This window comes from Cheilinus undulatus, linkage group 4, assembly GCF_018320785.1.
Source record: "Cheilinus undulatus linkage group 4, ASM1832078v1, whole genome shotgun sequence".
Classification (NCBI taxonomy): Eukaryota; Metazoa; Chordata; class Actinopteri; order Labriformes; family Labridae; genus Cheilinus; species Cheilinus undulatus.
This window is the reverse complement of record NC_054868.1, coordinates 44,762,872-44,783,440: the sequence shown is the minus strand read 5'-3', so window position 1 is coordinate 44,783,440 and position 20,569 is coordinate 44,762,872. Positions and strand designations below refer to the sequence as shown.

The window sequence follows — 20,569 nt, the reverse complement described above, 5'->3', positions numbered from 1 at the left end:
GACTGGTATGTCCATAAAAATAAATAAAGCAAATAGTCCATCCAAGTCCAAAAGTACAAATAAAGCTTAATGTGAAAAAAATCAAACTTCCAGCCCAAGGGACTGAACAATAGGTTATAATTTCTTTAAATTGCAGTGCAGGAACATGAGCATGTCAACATGTTCTGGTGTGAGGCTGGCTCCCTTCTTTGAGTTGTGAACTGCAAGTACAGATGAGTTTTTACCGGCCGGCATTTGATTTTACCAATATCAAAAACAATATATATATATATTTTTTAAAGATTTATTTCTGGGCCTTTTCATGCCTTTATTAGAGAGAGGACAGTGGATAGAGTTGGACACGGGGAAAGACATGCAGGACATAGTGCCAAGGGCCGGATTCAAACCCGGGTCGACTCCATACATGGAGCACGCCCTAGCCACTCGACTACCCGTGCGCCCCTATCAGAAACAATAATACGATGTGTCGACACTTGAATTTCCGTGTCAGCTAATTTTTATAGTTGACACAAACGATTATGGTGACTAAAACAATTACGGTGACTATAGCAGCCCTAAATCAGACTGCTATAAACTTTATTGACCCTCCAACAGTCTCAGAGACGCCCAAAAAACTACTATTAACAGAAGTATTTATATGCTTCTTCTGATTTTACGATCTATGACACAGTTCAGTTTGAACTTATTCAGATTGCCCTGGACAGTATCAAAGGCTTCTTGTAAGCCACAGAGAGCCTGATACTGTGTAGGAGTGGAGCAATGTATGACAGTGTCATCTGCATATAAATGAAAATTTGCATCATCATGACTGATACTGTTAATATAAATTTCAAATAAGAGAGGTTCCAAAACAGTCTGATTAACATTTCTCTTTTCAACTTGAGTTAGTAAATCTTCTTTTGTCTTACATTAGCAATCTTTGTTTTGACCTTTTCAATTTTAAATTCAATTCTTATTTAATATCTCATATTAGACTAGCTTCATACTGCAGCAGACAAAAGACAGTTGAATCACCATTAATAAAGGAGCTGAGTGCCCTTTTTTAATTTCCTTCTCTCTCTCCCACTTTCATCTCTCTCCTGTCTATCCAAATCTTTTCCCCTTAATCTTTCTGTCAACATTTTGATCTCTGTTTTAATCACCCCCCTCATTTGAAAACTTTCACCTCTCATACAACATGTCCTTTGGCCTCAATTATTTCATCTTTCTATCTTTCACTCATCTTCCTCTCTCTCTTCCTCCTTTTCAAAGCTCCATCCGTGTTCAAAACTCACGGCCCCTCTCATGGTTGGCGAAGCACACAGGCTGAGCCGGTCAGCCTCTGGCTTTACTGTAAGCAGCTCAGCTAACATAATCAGAGTCATATGTGGTCACACACACATATAAACACACCAAACAAATTCCTCCCAGCTTAAGACACACTGCTACATCCGATGGTCTTTTCCCTTCCGTGGATTATGTCTGCAGATTTACATCCCTCCACTCCCCCCCTTGCCTCCTCTCTGTGGCCCGTGTCTCGCTGAATGATTCCCTATGAGCTATTGAGCCATTAGCTGTGGTGCGCCTCTCTGTATTTGTGAGTCTGTATGTGCTCATAAATGTGTGTGCATACATATTAGTGTGAAAGCAGGGGTGTGAAAGCTGTTAGCTAGAGACTTGCGCAGGCGGATATACAGCACAGGCCAGTGGTTTTACAGCTGTGCTTTACTTCCATTAGGTTAGGCAACTGTCAGACAGCACCAGGTGCAGCAATCATACACATGTACACACACATAGACTCACACAGGCTAATGGGCCTTGTGTGAATGAGATGGGCATTAGTGTAGCCGTCTGGAAATGGGGTATATATAATCCTCAACTATGCCACTGCTTCTGACTGAAATTGATGATGCACATTAATGCATGTAGACAAACTCATGCTACACAAACAGATGTAGTCATTCACTGCAAGTACAACACACATGCACACTGTCACACCTATCCTCGATAGCAGAAACTTCTAGTGAATTGCTTTAATTCCCTTCCAACCCCATTTCAGAGTTAATATTTCATACAATGGGTTCAGCATGAGGACATCAACTTCACACATGAGATTAAATACACAAACCTCAACCCAACAACTCCTGTATGACTCCAAATCCACTCAGACACCTTACAACATTCAGACCCATACATACTTCAACAAAAAACCTTTACCCATAATGTTTTTGAACACTGTGTGACACACTTTCTCTGTCCCTTGTTATTAAGGAAAAGAGGACACTTTCTGCAGGGGATATGTGTTTTCCTCTGTGTGTGAGTGAAAGCCGGGCAGGAGGGACATGTATTTTGCGAGCCCTTATCCTGTGGGAATTAGAAAAAGTTTTTATCTGTGTCATTCGCCACAGTTTAATGCCCACTGGCTTTCTAACTAAGTCCACAAACACACCGACTCTTAAATTTTACAGTGATGCTAACACCAAGACTTTTTTTTAGCGCAGGATTCTAACATCCAGCTAGAGCAGGGAAAAATAAAAATAATATGAGCAAAAGCAGATGTGACATGATTTGTTGGTAGCAGCCAAATAGATGAGCTTATTTTCTTCTGTATGTCATGTCTGTTTAATATTTTGTGCTGTTTAGCCAGAGGCTAAAAGCTGCACCAATGGAGCAGTGTGACACACAAAAGACACTCAGTCAGAGAAAGAAAGAATCTTTGGGAATTTTCTAAATATGAATTCAAAACCAGCTGAGGTATATATTTGTGTATATGTGCTTGATGTTTGTCACTTCAATGAAACAGATTTGTTGTAATGTTACATGTCGAAGGCAGTTTTTACAACCTGTGACAGTGCTTTTGAATAAATGTGTAGTTTTTTTTATAACATTGTTTGAACACAAGATGCTCTGCAGAATATAGAAAACAAAGCTTAAATGAAGTAAGTTGGCATGGTAGCTACAATTCTCTACATTAGATGTCCATACTTTTTTACATATATTATCTTCAGTTTTTCCCAAACATATTTAATACTTGGGTGCACCACACAGGTTTATCTACAGCCACTGAAGTTTACATGCCACTGCCAAACATTTTTTAATTGTTTTTATCTATATACTTCTTAATCACCATCCACCAGAGAGTTTATAAGAGTGTGAGACAGAGTTAGCCCATAAATGCACTAAGTAAGGTGCAAGGTCTCAGGGTAAAATGCACACTTCTTATGCTTTTGTTTAAATAGTTTGTAGATTGTTGCAATACACTGTACCATCAACAATCTGCCTCAACACACTTGGATCATCTGTTGTGATATTGGAATACTGAGGGAAAAATTTCACTGTGTAATGCAACATTTTTTTATAAAATGGATGATATTTCATGACAGCTGATGAATTTTGTCAAAAGAGCAGTGATGTAAAAGATTAACCTGTGTATTATGACATGAGAGGTGCAGGTGTGTGAGTGTCTAGATAAAACAACAGAGGGCTTTTTTAAAATTAGTAATATTCATTTAACTTTAAATAATAAGGGGTCCCCACTACCTCTACCACCCAGGTGCTGCATATATCTGACCTATATCTGACCTTTATCACCTTTTTGCCACAATTTAAAGATAAACAAATCTAAATGTTGGCAATCACAGCTATACCTGACACAAGGGGAATGCATTTTCGTGAATCTCTAATCTGATGCCACATAGAAAAACCTCGATGTGTTAATTTTCTATTCATTGCTTAAATTAGCAGAATGAGACCATTTTGTCTTGTGCTGCGAAGACAAAAAGCTGTGAAGATGATTTCTTGCTTCTTTCACTCCTTGAAATAGAAAAAGAAACACAGAGTTCATGCACCCTGGCAAAGCCCTTTCTAATTTAGGTTATTGCACAAGCGTGCACGTCATAACCCAGTGCAAAGTTGGAAAGATAAAGTGCATCTTTTAAATTCAGTTGTTCTTGTTGCTTGGCTGGAAGAAAAAAATGGCCTTAATCTGTTTATTTTTCATGGTTGAAATCCACAGCATAGGCACAACAGTTTTTAAAGAAAAAATTTCAGAGAGAGAGAAACCAAGATTAGAAAGTTGCAGTTATGTTCTCTTTATTGTTGTCCCTTGTGCTGACTTAATGGTTCTTGAAAGCTAAAGACATGCATGTATTATATTACGATACGAAGATGTATGTACAAGAGGTAGCTATGCTCAGGCCTGGTTCAGCCTGGAGCAACGTGAGTGTCGGCATTAGGTAAACTGGGAAGGGGGGGACAATCATTCTTCAGCATGGTATGGGGCAACACATGAGTATCTATAAAGTTTGTTTTGACCTGAGACTGTATTTCAGGCATTTTAGCAAGAACACAATCAAAGGATCTTGTCATCTTCAAAACAAGGGCACAAAATGTATCAAAAAGTAAAGATAACTTTTCTAGTTTTTGTCTGGATGTTTCTTGGTACTGAATGGGGAATAGAACACATCCTGGTATGGCCATTTAATGTTATCAAAACAAAAGCTGGCATGTTTTTGTCCAGGTATGGAAGGATATGCTGGTTCAGCACTTTGCCACATCAACCTTGGTCCTGTATTGCTCTGACCTCCTGATGGCCATCGTCCAGGCTTGTGCCAGGCCCATGCCTCATCACTCCATGTATCCTCCCAGCTGACCCCTCTACAACGCACACGGCTGCCCTGATCTCTGGCCCAGCCCACTGGGTCCTGTATCCAGCAACTGACCCTTCCAATCCCTGCTCACATGCATGTCAGCATTGCACACATGATCTTGCCAACAACCCCCAAAAATGCGCCGAAGAGAAGTCATCACAAAGGAGTCCATCTGGTGCCTCAGGCCTTTCAAGAGTATGATAAAATCAGGAGGATCAAGGACTGAAAGATTGACTTTTATCCCCATGCTCGGATACTGGACTTGCCACACTGCCTTCCACAGTGATCCATTTACCCCATACCCAAGGCCAAGTCTGCAGTTGATCTCAGCCTTGCAGTCAGCAGGCTGATTGATTACACTGCTAAGGTGGGTGAACTGCTCTACAACTTCCATGCATTCACAGACACAGCTCCAATGGCACAATACAAGGCGAATGCTTGGATCTTTGTTTTTGCCCAGGAGACGCACATTCCCTATGTTTCCGCCTCCTCGCTCAGCAAGTTAAGAGCCCCCACAAGGACATGTACAGCCTCCGCAAGGATCACAGCATCATCAGTAAAGTCCAGATCTGGTGGTCAGTGATCAGGACATCACCAGATAACACTCCACAGTACACTTCCTCTGTTACCTGCTCCATTATTCAGTCAAAAAGACAAACTCCAGTAAGAGGTTGGACAATAGTTATATTTCAGGCAATAATCTCATGTTGAAGTTTGTTTAAACATTTATTATGCAACATAATATGTCTGGCGTCAGGCCCTGACTTAATCACTCCTCACAGATTTTATATACAGAATTTGTGGAGTGATAAGTTAACAGCTTAAACCCCCCCAGTCAGAGCCAACAGGTGGATGCTGGGGTGGAGGTGGGTTGAAGGTGAGAGCACAGTGTTGATCCAGTCGCCGCGATGCAGGAAGATACCAGAATTCTTGCAGCTGTAATAGCCCACTAGTTTAGGGGGACGTGAGTCATGTGATTTGTTTAAGATGCATGTCAGGTGTGAATGACTGTGCTGGAGATTACTGACAGAAATAACTCGCAGGCTTCATTTTATATTTTTTTATTTACTTTAATTGAGCTCAGAAATGTATACTACAAATATGCATTTCTTGTGAACTAATGATCAGTAACACTGACAGTAAACTCAAGAAACCTGACTACTAGTAAGCGTTCTAGTTTCACATGTGATCACTATGCTTAAGTTTAATTAGCAGTTTTTTTGGTTATTGTTGAATAGTCATTGGAACTTTTCGGACTGTTTGGAATAATGTCCACACCACTAATACAAACAGCGAAAATACACATTTCATATAAGCCTCTGATTCAATCTAAACTAACATCCCTGCTATCTGCTTAACTTTGTGTAGAATCAATATGCAGCTCATTCTCTTTTCTTCAAAACTGTTGACTAATGAGGTCTACACTGCAGTGCAGGAACTGTTATCATATCAAATGATTGAACCCTCATTTTATTTTTCCACATTTTCTGTGCGTCGATAGTGAAAAGGAAACACTGTGCTGGTTAAATAAATGCCTCTTATCGCTGCCGTTCAACTGGACAAACAATTAGCTCCTCCTAATCTGGCAGAGCCCGTCTCAGACAAAGCCGTCTTTCTGTAATTCTGTTGATTTTTCTGCTCAATAGTATAAAGAAAATAAATCTTTCCCTATGCTGTGGTATTGATACTTGGAGAATAGCTGTCGCTACAGTTAAATACAGACATACAAAATCAAGATTTAAATGTTGCAATGCACAGAGAAATTCTCCTGTAAATCTTTAAATCTCCTTATAAACCTCCTAAAGGCTTAATTTTAAGACCAGTGTGTTCCGCTGCTTTCTGAACAGCTGGATTTGAAAATAAGAGCGAGGCAAATTGAGACAGATGCTTTTAAGTTCTGACGATGCCCCGAGTTCAAGGTATTTATTAATAATCTGTCTTTGGCCTGTAAATGCTTTCCCTTTAAAGATGTTAATGGTGTGAGTGTGGGTCATGCAGGAAAAGTGCTCTCTCTCTCTCTGTCTCTATGTGACAGGCCAGATGGCATAATGGGATTCTTCAAGAGTCTTTTGCTTTTAAAGGTAATGTTTTTCAGCTTTGATCCCATTCACTGAACACTCTTCATGCATGTCCATCTCCAAGGACTAATTTTCTCTGACCATAGTGGCCCTGTGTCTAAAACAAAGCTGAAAATGCTAAGGAAAAAAACAGAAATAGGAAAAAACTGATTAATACTGTTATGATAAAGTTCCTAATAAGGACAAGAACCAAATGGGTTAGCACTGAAGCAGCTGGAAGTTCAAACTTTAATAAAGGCTTTTTGTCATCAATATTACAAGCTTCTCCTTCTCTACGTCCCAATCTCTTCTTCTGTGCACATTACTCCATTTTGTCATCCGTCTCATTTGGAGCTTCTGAGCTTCTGTTTTCCTCGGCCTAACTCTCCCTGTGTGTGAAGTGCGGCACAAGCCTTGGCATCACGACTGCCTGAGAGAGAGAGTGTGCGTGTTATCCAGGCAAACATCCAGCAGATGAATAGCAAAGAACGGGTGATTACGTATGAGACAAACACTGAAGGAGAAACATATCCATCTGCTCTGATACACTGACCAGCGATGACTTGTCTGCCTGCCAGTGAGCATCAATCCAATCTATTCTCCAGTGGCTCTTACAACCAGCTTCTGACTATGGATGAAGCCGGACATGCACAATACACCAAGAAGAACAGGAAGGAAAAAAGTAATGACGTACTGAAAGCAGAAGAGGATAAGTGAGGGAGATTTTGAACCAAAGATGAGAAGATTCAGCTCTGGAAAAAAAGGAGAAGACTAAATAGAGAAAGACGGGAGTTTTATGTGAGGTGTTTGAATGTGTGATGCAGCGTTCACAGCTGCTGATGTTGCACAGAGATGATTTGGCAGCACAACAACTGGCGTCTGCTTATGGTCACTGTCTGTAGCCAGACAGAAACAATGTTTGTGTATGAGAGAGAGAGAGTGTGCCTACTTTATAATGCACAGACACATCTGCCATATTGAGGGAATGCACCTATTTAGGGACAAAATTGTGAAGAGGCCTGCCACACCTCCTCCAGCTCTCTTTGACTGTATTGGGCTCCAAGAGTGGTAAGGCATCATAATTACCTTCTTTAGTGTTTCCTCTTGGGATAAACAAACACACAAAGACACACACCCACACCCACACACACAACACACACATTAAAACATCTGAACAGCATCTATTTATTTTTTTTAGGCCAAATAACCCTCCCGCATTTCCTCACTCTGCTACACAGGGGAGCCATTTTCATTGTTTTTGCTGTTAAGTTCACTATATGCTATAAAAGGAGATTTGCAGGGTAATATACACACGTCTACACGCTCTCACATAGACGTCTACAGCAGGGTAAGATGAATATGAATTACTCACTGGAAAGGAAATGAATTCTAAACATCAAGGTCTTGTTAGAATCAGTTCCTATTTAATCACTCTGAGTTTTGTGCCACTATCCATGCTGATGTAGCACACACTTACACTCTTAGATACACAAATCTGAGTGTGGGTGTGCATACACTATGCCTTTTAAATGTAGAAAAGCTCCAGTTTATTCTCTGCCAGTTTGTGTGAGTCAGTGTGACCGAGTCTATTTCACAGTGAAGGAACAGGCTAAAAAAAATCCCTATTTTTACAAATTACAGTGTGCTCTGCATAAAAAAAGAGGTTTCATGCATTAATGACTGTTTTAGTGAGTCACAAGCGCGCTTCACATGATGTTCTGTGAAGGAGGTGTATAATTAAGCTGACAGTGAAGGACTGTAAGGTTGTCAAAATGTTCAAAACCTGGAATTTTTAAGCACATCTTTGAAACCAACAGAGCTCAACAGTGCCAGCCAACTTTTTGGTGGCTCTGGTTCCAGAAGTAAAATTCACCATTAAATCTCTCATAGGCATTTTGAAAAATGCCATTACAACTATTTTAATGCATGAACCTTGCTAACCAGCTATCTGAATACTCATGACTATAAACATTTAATTCGGCGCAAAAATGGTATTCAAAAACAGAGAAAAAGGCAAAGGTACCAGACTGTGTACATACTGCTTTACAAAGACTAAGGAACTATATATCCCACAATCAATTGCCATTTTTTTGTCATCAAGGATAGTTTCTCGAGCCTTTGTTTGATAGAGATATGTGTCTTTTTTCCACACTTATCTTTCACTTAGTGTTTACATTTCAAATGATCAAGTTGTAATATAATATATATGTAATATAGTTTGTGTACATATTGCTTCATACTATGGTGGCATAAATTATCATCAGCTGTCGACAGTCTATTCGCAGGCATGGTAGACATTTCCATGGTTACTGGAGACTCCATCAATCAGACATGTCGCTGTGACACTACAGGATTGTGTGTATTTTTGGCTAATTGCTAATAAACATGTTTTTACAAACTTGGTTCAGGAATGACGACCACTCCTCTACCAAATCCATTTTCACTAATATTTTTTAACAAAAGCTGCTGCAAGCAGGGAAGAGAGCAGAGTCTAAGGTGCACAAACATTGTGACAGCTTTTAAGACCGTGTGCAGGAGTTTGCTTGTAATCTTCGGTTAAAAAATTACTCAATGTTTGGTGACTCTATTTTTGCTGCTGTGGTATTGAACAATTATCAACGTATGAGATTTTTAGGGCTGTGGTAAAGCTAAGAAAAAAAATACACCCATTTAAAGAACTCTATCCGTGAGCCTGATAAGTGATTGTGGCAGTGACAGTGCAGCCTGGCTGGTATTCCAAATGAACTTAAAGATAATCAGAACCTTATGCAGTATAAGAAATAACTTTTAACTTCATTATGTTGTTCTGAAATAACAATAGACTCAGAGCCAACCAGTGTACACCTGCTTATATGAAGTCTATTATTCAAAGGCATTCCATATTTTTCTTCTCAGAGTAGTAAAATGAATAATTGCGAACTAATATTTAAGTTCAAGCAAGAAGATTTCCATTTTCATTCATCTTTTCCCTCGCATATCATCAGTCATTCATGTCTCCCCATTGCTTCCTCTCCCTCTGTCTTCCTGTTCTGGTAGTCAGCTGGAGCTGAGTGTACCAGCTGGTCATAAATAAAGTCAGTCTTATCTCCTATGTTTGACTTAACTACACCTGACTTCCAAGTTCTAACTTCACACTGAGTGAACCAAGGCTCACTTAGTACAGTCACCCAATCTTATCATAGACATTCACATGAATGTGTGAGGAGAGTGTTGCCAACTAACACATTTTCTGATCAACACTGTGCATTTTTCATTCATATTACAGTAGATCAGTCAAAATGATCCAAACTGAGATAAACTCACACTTGCCTCTGCTCCATCCTAGGCACCTAGCTCTAGGTCTGACTTTACATTACACTCAGGCATATGACCAGCTGATGTGCTCAGCCCCTGCTGATGGGCATTACTCACTTAAGATCCAAACCGCTCCTATTATGCCACAGCCTCGTTTGACCAGTTAACCTGATGCTGTCAAATTCAAAATCTGATCTTCTCTCCTCTGTTGTCAATCTGCTGTTTCAGTGTTTGATTTCTGACTATACCATAAGTATATGAACTGGTGATCACAACACAACAACTAACTAGTACTATAATAACTTTGGATAGGCTGGTTGCTTTTGTCTTATTTTACAATGGTGGCAATCAGCATGACCCACTGGTGCCAGCCCATGCGTAATATCCAAACCTAAAAATCATCCCGACAGCTCACCACACTCACCAACAGAAAGAATGACACTAAGAAATATTTAGGTGTGTCTATCAAAGTGAACTGAAAATAACTTAATTCACATATTTAACCATTTTATTGCAAATAGATATACAGTTTTGCTTGGCGTAGAAGGTTCTACTCAACTGATGCTCCATAGGTTGGTCAAGAAGCATGCTTTGACCTTCCAGGAAGCATACATTTTTGACAGTGTGTACCGAATCAAATAAAATTGAAATAAAATTAGTTTTAAAGCAGTTAATCCATAGAAGTACAAATCTGAATATGAGGGTGTAATAAGCTTTATGCTATAAAGGAGGAGGCTGGGGTGGAGGAGGTGAAGCTTTTCCAGCAGCAGCAGCGGCAGCAGCAGCAGCAGCAGCAGCAGCAGTGTCGTTCATCAGCACTGATGCAAGCAGGGATTAGTGAAAAGTATGTCATTTTTTAAATACACTGCTGTATTGAGAGAAAGAGCTGTGATTTTCTGTGGGAGCTGGTAGGCGATAAATGGGATAAGCTGGCTGTCACCTGATCATGGCTGGGTGTATGACTATTGGTCCTGCATGAACCAACGCTAAGCCTAATTTGTGCATTTTTATTATAACGCTGGAGGAACTTAATGTAACATATTTTCAGAATAAAATCAATAAGCAGGGATATAGGTTGTGAGAGAAGGCCCTATTGATTTTTACTAGAATTTAAGCAGATTTTTACTGGTTATTGTATTACATTCAAAATTCTGGTCATGTGAAAACCTTAAGGACCCTGTGTCCTAGAATGCAAAACACTCTTACCTCTGTGTCTCAGCACTGTACTGCCCTCTGCCCACTTGATTGACAGCACAGAGTCTGAACTGATAGGTCCTGGCAGGTGTGAGCCCACCCACGGATATATCGGTCACAGTGGGATCGACCTCTGACAGGTAAACCTTCCACGGAGAGTCTAGACAGAGGAAAGAGAGATTAGAGGCTGATAACATCTGGCTGAGGCAGGAAAGAAAAGAGGCACAGGGACATTCAGGACCCATATATCAAAAGAAGAGAAGGGAAAAAACCCCAGATAAAATAAACAATAAGAAAAATGAGGATATATTTGAAAAAAAATCACAGGAAAACAAAATAGTAGGATTCAACTGGAAAAGTTTGAGAGAAGGATAAATGAAGAAGTGCAGTGCTTTGTTTCTATCTTATGGCTCATATTTTCCTACATCATACACAACTATCATTAGATGTTTTCAAAGTACATTTTCATTAAATCCCCATGATGAAGGTTGATTGTCATTAAACCTTGAGACATTCAGATTGTTTCCTTGATGGCATGATATTGCATGTCCCATGATAGTAAGGGCAAAAAGTCACAGGATGTAAATATCAAGGCTTTAAATGCCAATGTGAACTGGGCTCTTACAACAGTCTTACATGTGTCTGTTCCAGCGAGAGGGAACGTGTTTGCACCATTAAGTGTGAGCCCAGTGCGCGTAAAGGAGCCATTGTCTGATATGAAAACACATTCTGTTTATAAGGGCTTATTCTTTTCTAAAGCATCAAATAAACACACAGAAACACAGCTGGTAGTCAGTTTTCACAAAACTGATGTCCATATCTCACTGTCAGGAATCAGCAGTTTTTCACCAACCGTTATTTTGGATTATTTTCGTCAACACTATAAAATAGCTGTGTGAAATGTTGACAGCAGAAAACTTCCAGTAATGTTCCTGCTGTCCAGTTCAAAGTGATCAGAATAATTTAATAAAAATGTCACACTGTTATAAAATTTGCCCATCAGTCTATCTGCTTTACTGGGCTAAGTTGTTGGCTCTTTATGTTCACAAAAACTCTTATTCCCTTGGTGGAAAGAGGCTGCACAGCCCCATCCCTCCAGTCTGTTTCCCCTGTCACTCTACTCCCCAGCCCTCTCTCCTCCTTTATTGCTCATTTGACAAAGAGCCAGCCTGCTGTTAAAACATCTGTGATAGAGAGAGGAAGAAAGATGGAGAGAGGAAGAGAGAAAAGACGGAGGTGTAAGGGACAGAAAGACTTTATTTATAGGGAACCTCAATGTACATTCACGTTGGAACAACGCTCTCCATATGTCTGCCTCTTGTAAATGAGCATGTGTCAGTGCTTGGGAGATGGAGAATGAACAGCTGTTTACAACTCAGGGATGATAAAAGTGTGCCCTGACACACAAATGCACTGAAACACATACGTACTGTTCTCTGAGAGCTCCAGCAAATAGTAGAGAAGTGGGGAGTTCCCATCGAAGGGGCGGAGCCAGGACAGGAGGACAGAGCGTGAATCTGAGTCGTTGAGACGGGCTGTCAGGGAGCGTGGAGAGTGTGGCAGCTCACTGGACAGAAAAAGACAAGGGACCAAGCCACTGAGTTTTGCAGTATTCATTATATATATTTTTTATAGGAATCAAATCTTTATGAACACCTGTGGACCAGGTAAAGAAGAGTAAAAAATAAAGCTTCAGTTGGTGTTTCATATTGCTTTTAGACTTCCCATGTTGCAAAGGTGGACATGTGAAAGTGATGTTATGATTGCAAATAGTTCCTATCATCAATGCACTGTTGACTCAAAAATTAAATTTTAATGACCCTTGCCCAGCCTAAGTAACAAAAAGCACTCCTCCAGCTCTTGAAAACATTTGAACACAAGTCTCTATGTGGTTTAATCAGTGTGAAACTAAGAACTTGAATTTAACCTTATGGTACTGCCTCTGTGTTGTGTGTTCATATTTCTTTGTCACCAACAATTCAAATTGTTTTTGTATAACCTATTGTATCTTAACTCAACTCAACTTTATTTATTTAATTAATTTATTTATTTCAACTTTGTGTGTGTTATTGTTATTTAAGCTAATATGTGCAATTCTTATCTTGAAAACCTCAGAGCCCCCCAACCCCCAGAAATGGTGGGTAAATTATCAACTGAAAATGTAGGGCTAAGTCTGTTGGGTTGTCTTTCTGTGCTATTTTACTGAGTTGGGTTGTATGGATGTAATCCAGCTGCTGGGTTATACTGGATCCATATTTATTGACATGATGTATTTATAGCTTTCACTCAAGGAAAACACGATACAATATATGGCGATCTATGAAATAAATATGACCCATCAATCCAACGAAAACAAACCAACATTATGTGACAGAAATAATCCAGCAAAAGGTTAACATTAACCAGTTTAAACTTGAAAAATGATCTATGTAGCTGGATTAAACAGGTAAACCATCCTGCTGAATTATATAAGTTGTCCTAAAACAACCAAGCTGTTCAGTCTATCATCAGGTATTTTCAACCCGGTATTTTTTCTATGTAAGCCCCTGTTTCCCTCCCCAGCTTGTACAACACTGAAGTTAGTCTGATTTTTAATAATGAAAATAATGAATGACTTCAAATTTAGATTTCAAGTTCAGTCAAATTAAAATGTTGAGATGGCCAAGTCACAAACCTTTGTAAAAGTTCAAATAACTTGTTTTTATTTACAGTAGATCAGCTGGTTAACTCATCTCATCATCAGGACAGGAACATCTATTCTGACTCATTTTGATGTCATAGAAATACTCTTCCTTAACAAAACGTACACATAAAGAAGCTATAATTTCACAGGATATTATTTTGCAGGACTAATTTTCCTTGCTAAGGAACCCACTGTGCAGGATTGAATCAGCAAGTATCTGAGCCTAACAGAGGAAGTGCTTGTAAGTTTAATAAATGCAACTTAATGAAATCGAACCTCTGACGTGCATGAACATTAGCAAAACAAATTACATCTGCTGACTGAATGTAGGAGTTGTGGTAGTGCAGTTTGGTGGAGCTTTTACCTTCAAACAAAGACCAGTTAGCAGTGTCTTCTGTTACCAACCTGCTGAGCTTACTGGCTGCATGTGGCACAACATATTTACTGTATAGCCATGACACCACTCAGGCTTTAGAGATGATTTTCTTGTCTAGCTCCTTGCAAGAAAATCATAAAAGCACATCATCAAATATACCAAACTATTCCCTTATCATTCATACCTTTGCAAGCATAAAATTGCACATTAATACAATCGTATTTCATAAACAAGTCCATGACACTGAGCCAAGACTTTTCATTAGTGATCTATTTGTTTCCTCCGTGATGTTTTTCTCCTAGGTATGTTTGGTGAAATAATGTTGGCTCTCATATCTGGGCAAGCGAAGCAGGATCAGTTCCAGTGGACGTTATCTTTCAAATATTTCTTTGTTTTGCATATTTTATCTCATTCTATTTGTGATCTGCACACCAATTGTTCGTATAGCAAAAAATCTCCCAGCACATTTTTTATAAAGAAACTCTTTAGACATTTAGTCATCCCGTGTGGATAGCTTTTGCGCCAGTGAAATAATAATAAGAAAGCAACACAAATGTATTCATGAAAGCAAATAAACAGTGTCCACAGTTCTTATTAGAACCACTTTGGAGCATCAGGACTGGCCTTGAAGAAAACAGAGAGCAGATCTGAGCACTATATCCAAAGGCTACAGGTGCCAGCAGAGATAACAGGAGTGAAGATCTTAAAAGACAGAGCAAAACAAATATGTATCTACTCTGATGCATGATGAAAGACATTTTCCCTTGTGTCTAAAATAGCTGCATTATATATTCATAAGCTCATTTATTATTTCTAAACAATTATGGATGTGTAAATTTCCTGTCCAAGAATGTCTCTTTGGACTCAAAGCTGGTTCTTGTGAATTTAATTACATGGAACGGCATTTCTCTAAATATCATTAGCTGTGCTTGTGGAGGGATTTCATTTTAATATTCAAGTGGGTGTGATGTCAGACATAAAGGACGGGTAAAAAAGAGAATGGAAGAGTAAGAGACAGAGAAAAATATGAAGTGATGTGATGTAAATTCAAAGGGTGGTGCAGAGGGGGGTACAATACCAACAAGGAAAAGCAAGGGCGGTGAAAGATGAAGCAGAGAGAGAGCAAGAGAAATGAGAATGATGTTTCTTTTCTGAGCTGACATGATCGTATTAATTAATGTATGAGCTTAGAGAATGTTAGAGGAGCTACCTTCACAATGAGCATGCAAAACACACTTCCATATACACAGAAACGCACAGGCACACTCCCAGCAACACATGGATGGGTCTTGCGGGAGTTGAACCAATAACCTGCTGGTAATTAGTCTGTCTCCTCAGCTGCCAGCATCTGTTAGCCTCTGTGACCCATCGATACTGAGCTAACGAGTGTGTCAGTCACACTTGTGGCACAAACGCACACACATTAGTACAGAAATCCCATCATTCCCCACGATTTTGTTAAGACAAAAACAGGGACGCTCTCTGTCTCTCTGAGAGTGACACAAGTAACCTTTCATTGCTGTTTAATTCAGAAGACTGTTCTCTCTTTCCCCTACCCTGCAATTTTATTAATATATCATTAGTAGCTTTAATAAATATATTAAACAAGTTTCTATTACACAAAGGCTGCAACCTGATAGCTTTGTCTCACAGTGGCTATGATGAGGCTACTCACACTGCAGCGTGGGATACACTGGTAATATGTGTGTGGTATGCTCTAATCTGAGTGTTAGGGATGCCTGCTCATATGAGACTTACATGGTGTCATTTAGAGAATGTGCCCCCCTAATACACATGAATGCACACACTAGCTGTATGCACACATTTCATGCTTGAAAACTATTACAGCTGTGCTTTTACAGACAGGGCAGGGAATGGACGGCATGTACATACACGGTACTTGATAGCAGATTTGACCTTATGCTACAACTACAACTCCCTAATAATAACTCATTCCAGCCACATTCTCTCACTTTACACTTTTTATGTATTTGGCTTAAAGGGCGTTTGATCCCATGACAGAACAAGGCTATTATTAGAAAAAAGCTATTATCTAATTGACAACAGCTGAACTAAGCTGACGTTAACACTTTTTATGTGTTTGGCAGTGTACTCTATGACCTACGTGCTGCTTCTCCTAAATCATCCTCTGCAAAGTCAACTGTTTTCCCTGTATAATCACTTTAGTGGTATTCTCCTTGTCAATCATATCTGCAATTTGAGTCAGGCAGATAACTGACTATGTACTGGATGATGGTTTTCCTTCTTGATTAGGACACAAAAAGTAGTTTTGGCACAGTTCAGAAAAGGAGAACTAATCATGTGCCGTTGATTGGACTAGCACTCTTCAATGGAATGACCTGTGTTCCAAACATGTGCAGATAGCAGGGGTGGAAAGGAACTAATTTACTTAAATGACTGTAAATTAGTAGTTTTATGTTTAATTGTACTTTTTGAGTACATTTTGGAGTCAGTAATTTTACTTTTAGTCAAGTATAATTTAGGGGAAATATTGCATTTCATTCAGAAACACAAAATGAAAGGCTGACTCCACATCAAATCCCAAAACAGCTGCTGCATTCTATTTTATTATAAAGGTGTGTCTTAACCTTAAACCCTTGGTTGGAGATCCATTTTCTAATCATGTTATTGCCAATAGGAAAAGATCACATTTAACTGTACAACTCCTCAGTAGCAACCAGTTGCTCAGTAGTTAAAGTTTTCAACTAAGTAACAATACTTTTACTTAAGAAAAAAAATCTCTCTTTTTGTACCTCTGGTACATAGCATATGAATAATGCAAAAGCAACTTGGTTAAGGTTAAAAAACCTGTTGTTTTAAAGAATCTGCATGGCAAGCATCTGCAAGAGCTGTCCATGACTATGCCAAGCATTCAAAGTGTGAAAATAAAAACATTCTTAATTCTAAAGCTGCACTTGTGTCCTGAATGTGGTAAAATAATCAGGCAAAAGAAATTTTAAAAAGTTTAAAAATCTCACAGAAAAACAGCAGCAAGCAGGAATTAAAAAGGCATTGTCTACAGCCTGAAGGAGCACACAATGCTCATGTATGCTCCGCTTCCAAAAAACGGTCCAGTTTGGTTCAGTACAGTTTTGCCATGATTTAATACACTGATCTCTGACCTTAACAATGTTTCCTCAGCTGATGTCCATCTCACCAACCTTCAGTATTTCTTGTCTCTTCAAAGAAATCGAGATCATTTGGGTCAGCTCAGTAGAGCTGATTGTTTGGCTCCCAAACGGTTCTTCATTTGGTAAGTTTGGTTTTTCAAATGTGGATTAGATAACGACAAAGGATGGAGGAAAAGAAACTGTGGTTCACATTAAAAAGCCTTTAGTAGCACAGGCTTGTTCATGAACGGTACATATTTACTCGGTCGCTCAGGCTACAAGGTTTATTCAGTTTTACGTATTTCAAAGTTTCAATTAAAAGCATGTTTCTGACAAAATTAGGATTTTTTTTAATGTCAATTAGCCTCTTCGCTCAGTACAAACTCCTTAAGACTCTTGTTCCCTTCATTTTGGACGCTGGGAGGTCTACAGGACTGAGTAATTTGTGTTACTGATCGCCGAGCCAGGTCAATCTGTTGAACTGTGGGGAAAAATCACTTTTTTGTAAAGTATAGGGGTTGCATTCAATGTATGTAGAAATGTTCTGATCATAATTACAGCAAACAGGTCCATTAAGAGTTGTAAAGTACTAACTTTTCTCCATTCCCATTCATTCCTAATGGTTGCCCCCCACTTCCTAACCCCCAATGGACATTCTGGATCACGTGATTGCAAACAACCTGTTCAAGGCAGATGAACATGACCACTAGGCTACCGCAACCCCAAAACACTTTTACATCACAGGTTACAATCACCCATCCACACCACAGTCACACACTGTTGTTAAGGCTGCTGTGTGAAGTGTCCACCAGTATTAGCTAATCCCATTTATTCACAACCATACATATTCACATGCCACTGATGCAGCAAATGAAGGTTAAGTGTCTTAACTAACCACACACTGACTATGTGACTGCAGGAGCTGAGGATCAAACCCCCAAACTTTTTGTTGCGAGACGACTGACTCAACCAGTGAGGCTAAACAACCTATCAATTGCAGGTATCACACACAGAAAAGAAGAGTCACTCATGAAGAACCGCAAGAACTGAATAAATGAATTAAATGTAATAAAAGATCTGGTATGTTTTGATGACAATGTTCAGGAATGTAACATAAATTCAACCTGTGCACTATGCAGCACAAATCAACTCAGCAAACTGATTCAAAACTGAATAAAGAAGCATAATCACTTTAATTTGCTCTCTTTATGTGATGAGATGATGCCAGCAGAAGTTCAGTGAAGCTTGGCACAAGATTTGGAATGAGGTGAAACATTAAGCTTTGCTCTATCTGCAGGCAGAATTCTTCAACCAGCCCCAAAAGCTAAAACTCTAAAACCTTTGATTTGATTTCTTTTTAATTTTTAGAAAAAAAAAACTTGATTAAAAACAATGAGTTGTGTTTCTAGGAGGATTTGTGCCAGAGTGGAACATCCGTGTATGAACTCACATGACTTCAAGACGTGCAGTTCGAGAATCATTTCCAGCCTGTGATGTCACAGTGCAGGTGTAATCCCCAATGTCACCTGACCATGTCTGACCGATAGTGAGGGTGCCCTGGCGCACAGAAACACGGCCTCCACTGGACGGAAGGACCATCACACCACCCCGATCCCATCTAAAGCTACAACAGAGAAAAAACACATGAATTCAACACTGTGTACATCTACATACAAAAATCAATGTGGAAAGAAAAGAAGAGAAACAAACACAGCTCTCAAATGTCATACCTGATATCCACTCTGGAGTCGTGTGTAGCATTACAGTCAAGGACAGCAGTGGTTCCTTTGATAACACGCAGGTCTGTTGGAGGCACAGAGATGACTGTGCGACCTGGAAAACACAAAAGAACACAAAATATTTAACAAAGAGAATTATTTTTTAACACATTGATTTGTATTCAATTTCCCAGTCTTGTGTATGTGTACATTGCTGTGAACGCCACCCCTTTAGATGAGCCATTAAGTGTTTTCCCCTAGGTTAGTCTGTTAGGAGTGGTGGCCTTGCACATGTTAAATTATAGCCTACCATAACATTTTTTTTATTATTATGTTGAAAAACACTTTGTTAAATGAATTATGATACTTTGTGTGTGAACACTAAATTCAAGCCACCCTGCATCAGGCACCCTTGTCGAATGTCTGCATCCATTCCTGCTACTGTGATCAGAAGCAGTGCAGGGGGCTCTGTTGATGATAGGGAGGAGATAACAAGAAGGACAGGAGTTCAGCAATCACCCAGGCAAAAGTCAGACAACTCACTGTGGATATTTGTCCATCTTTCCTTCATCAATGAGAAAAGCTCACCAAGTCACCAAGTCACTGTCTTGCACTGCACTCTCTCATTAAAAGTCGCCCACTGATAATCAATCCTCCCTCCATTATGAGGAGAAATCTATCATATTCTGTCCAGATCATCAGAAAGAGTGGGTTTTCCTGAGCAGAATGAAATCACAGTGTTTTTAAAATGAATGTATTCATACACCATCTGTAGCCTACAATTTTTTTGCACTGGAATAGCAACCCATTTTACTTGCATGTGTCAGTGAAAATAGCCAACTAACAGTCAGTGTGTAATTAAAGGCTGCATTAACATTGCAGACAAATTCAGAGAAAATTCTTAAAAGAAGCTAACAAAATAAAGGCTACTATGAGAAAAGGAAAGAGTTGTAGCTTATTTACGTAAAGGCTCGAGCTGCTCGGCTGAAATTCATATCCTGGCGCTCCATCAGATACAAATAATAAAGAGAATGTGTCAATCAGTATGACAGATTAACACTTCCGTTGGTGGGAACAAGGGATCAGTGCGGAGACATCATTCTAAGACAACTGAATGTGTAACAGACACACATGCTCTGTTGAAATGTAATGAGTCAAGCATATACATTAAATAAATTGAGGGTATTTGGGGTAGTAATGAATGGTACAAAACTGCCAATTCTAAATGCTGTATTAAAAGATGCTTTAAACATTATATTTTCTGTATAGGCCTATTACAGCAACGTTTGCACTATGCTTAAAGTGTATGCTGTAGATCTTCCACCTCACAGGTAGATCAGCTGTTGCTTGCATCACATTCAACCCTGTTATCACCTCTGAAAACCTAAAAATCACACATCTTCTGTAGCATCATGGCCCTTGACAAACTAAATAATTTTTCACAGTGTAATAATAATAATAATAATAAATATAATAATAATAATAACA

The 20,569-nt window shown here is 39.2% G+C and overlaps 1 protein-coding gene across 2 annotated transcripts in view; it reads right to left on the bottom strand.

The window, feature by feature from the left end:
• Nucleotides 1-20,569, bottom strand: part of sdk1a (sidekick cell adhesion molecule 1a) — a 399,871-nt gene that overhangs the window by 108,440 nt on the left and 270,862 nt on the right. For both annotated transcript variants that reach the window (XM_041785552.1, XM_041785551.1), the window contains 4 exons: nucleotides 19,094-19,196; nucleotides 18,814-18,987; nucleotides 12,604-12,740; nucleotides 11,186-11,333 (listed from right to left, as the gene is read on the bottom strand). In XM_041785552.1, the coding sequence (XP_041641486.1) occupies nucleotides 11,186-11,333; nucleotides 12,604-12,740; nucleotides 18,814-18,987; nucleotides 19,094-19,196 (562 nt within the window). The remainder of the gene's footprint in view (nucleotides 1-11,185; nucleotides 11,334-12,603; nucleotides 12,741-18,813; nucleotides 18,988-19,093; nucleotides 19,197-20,569) is intronic.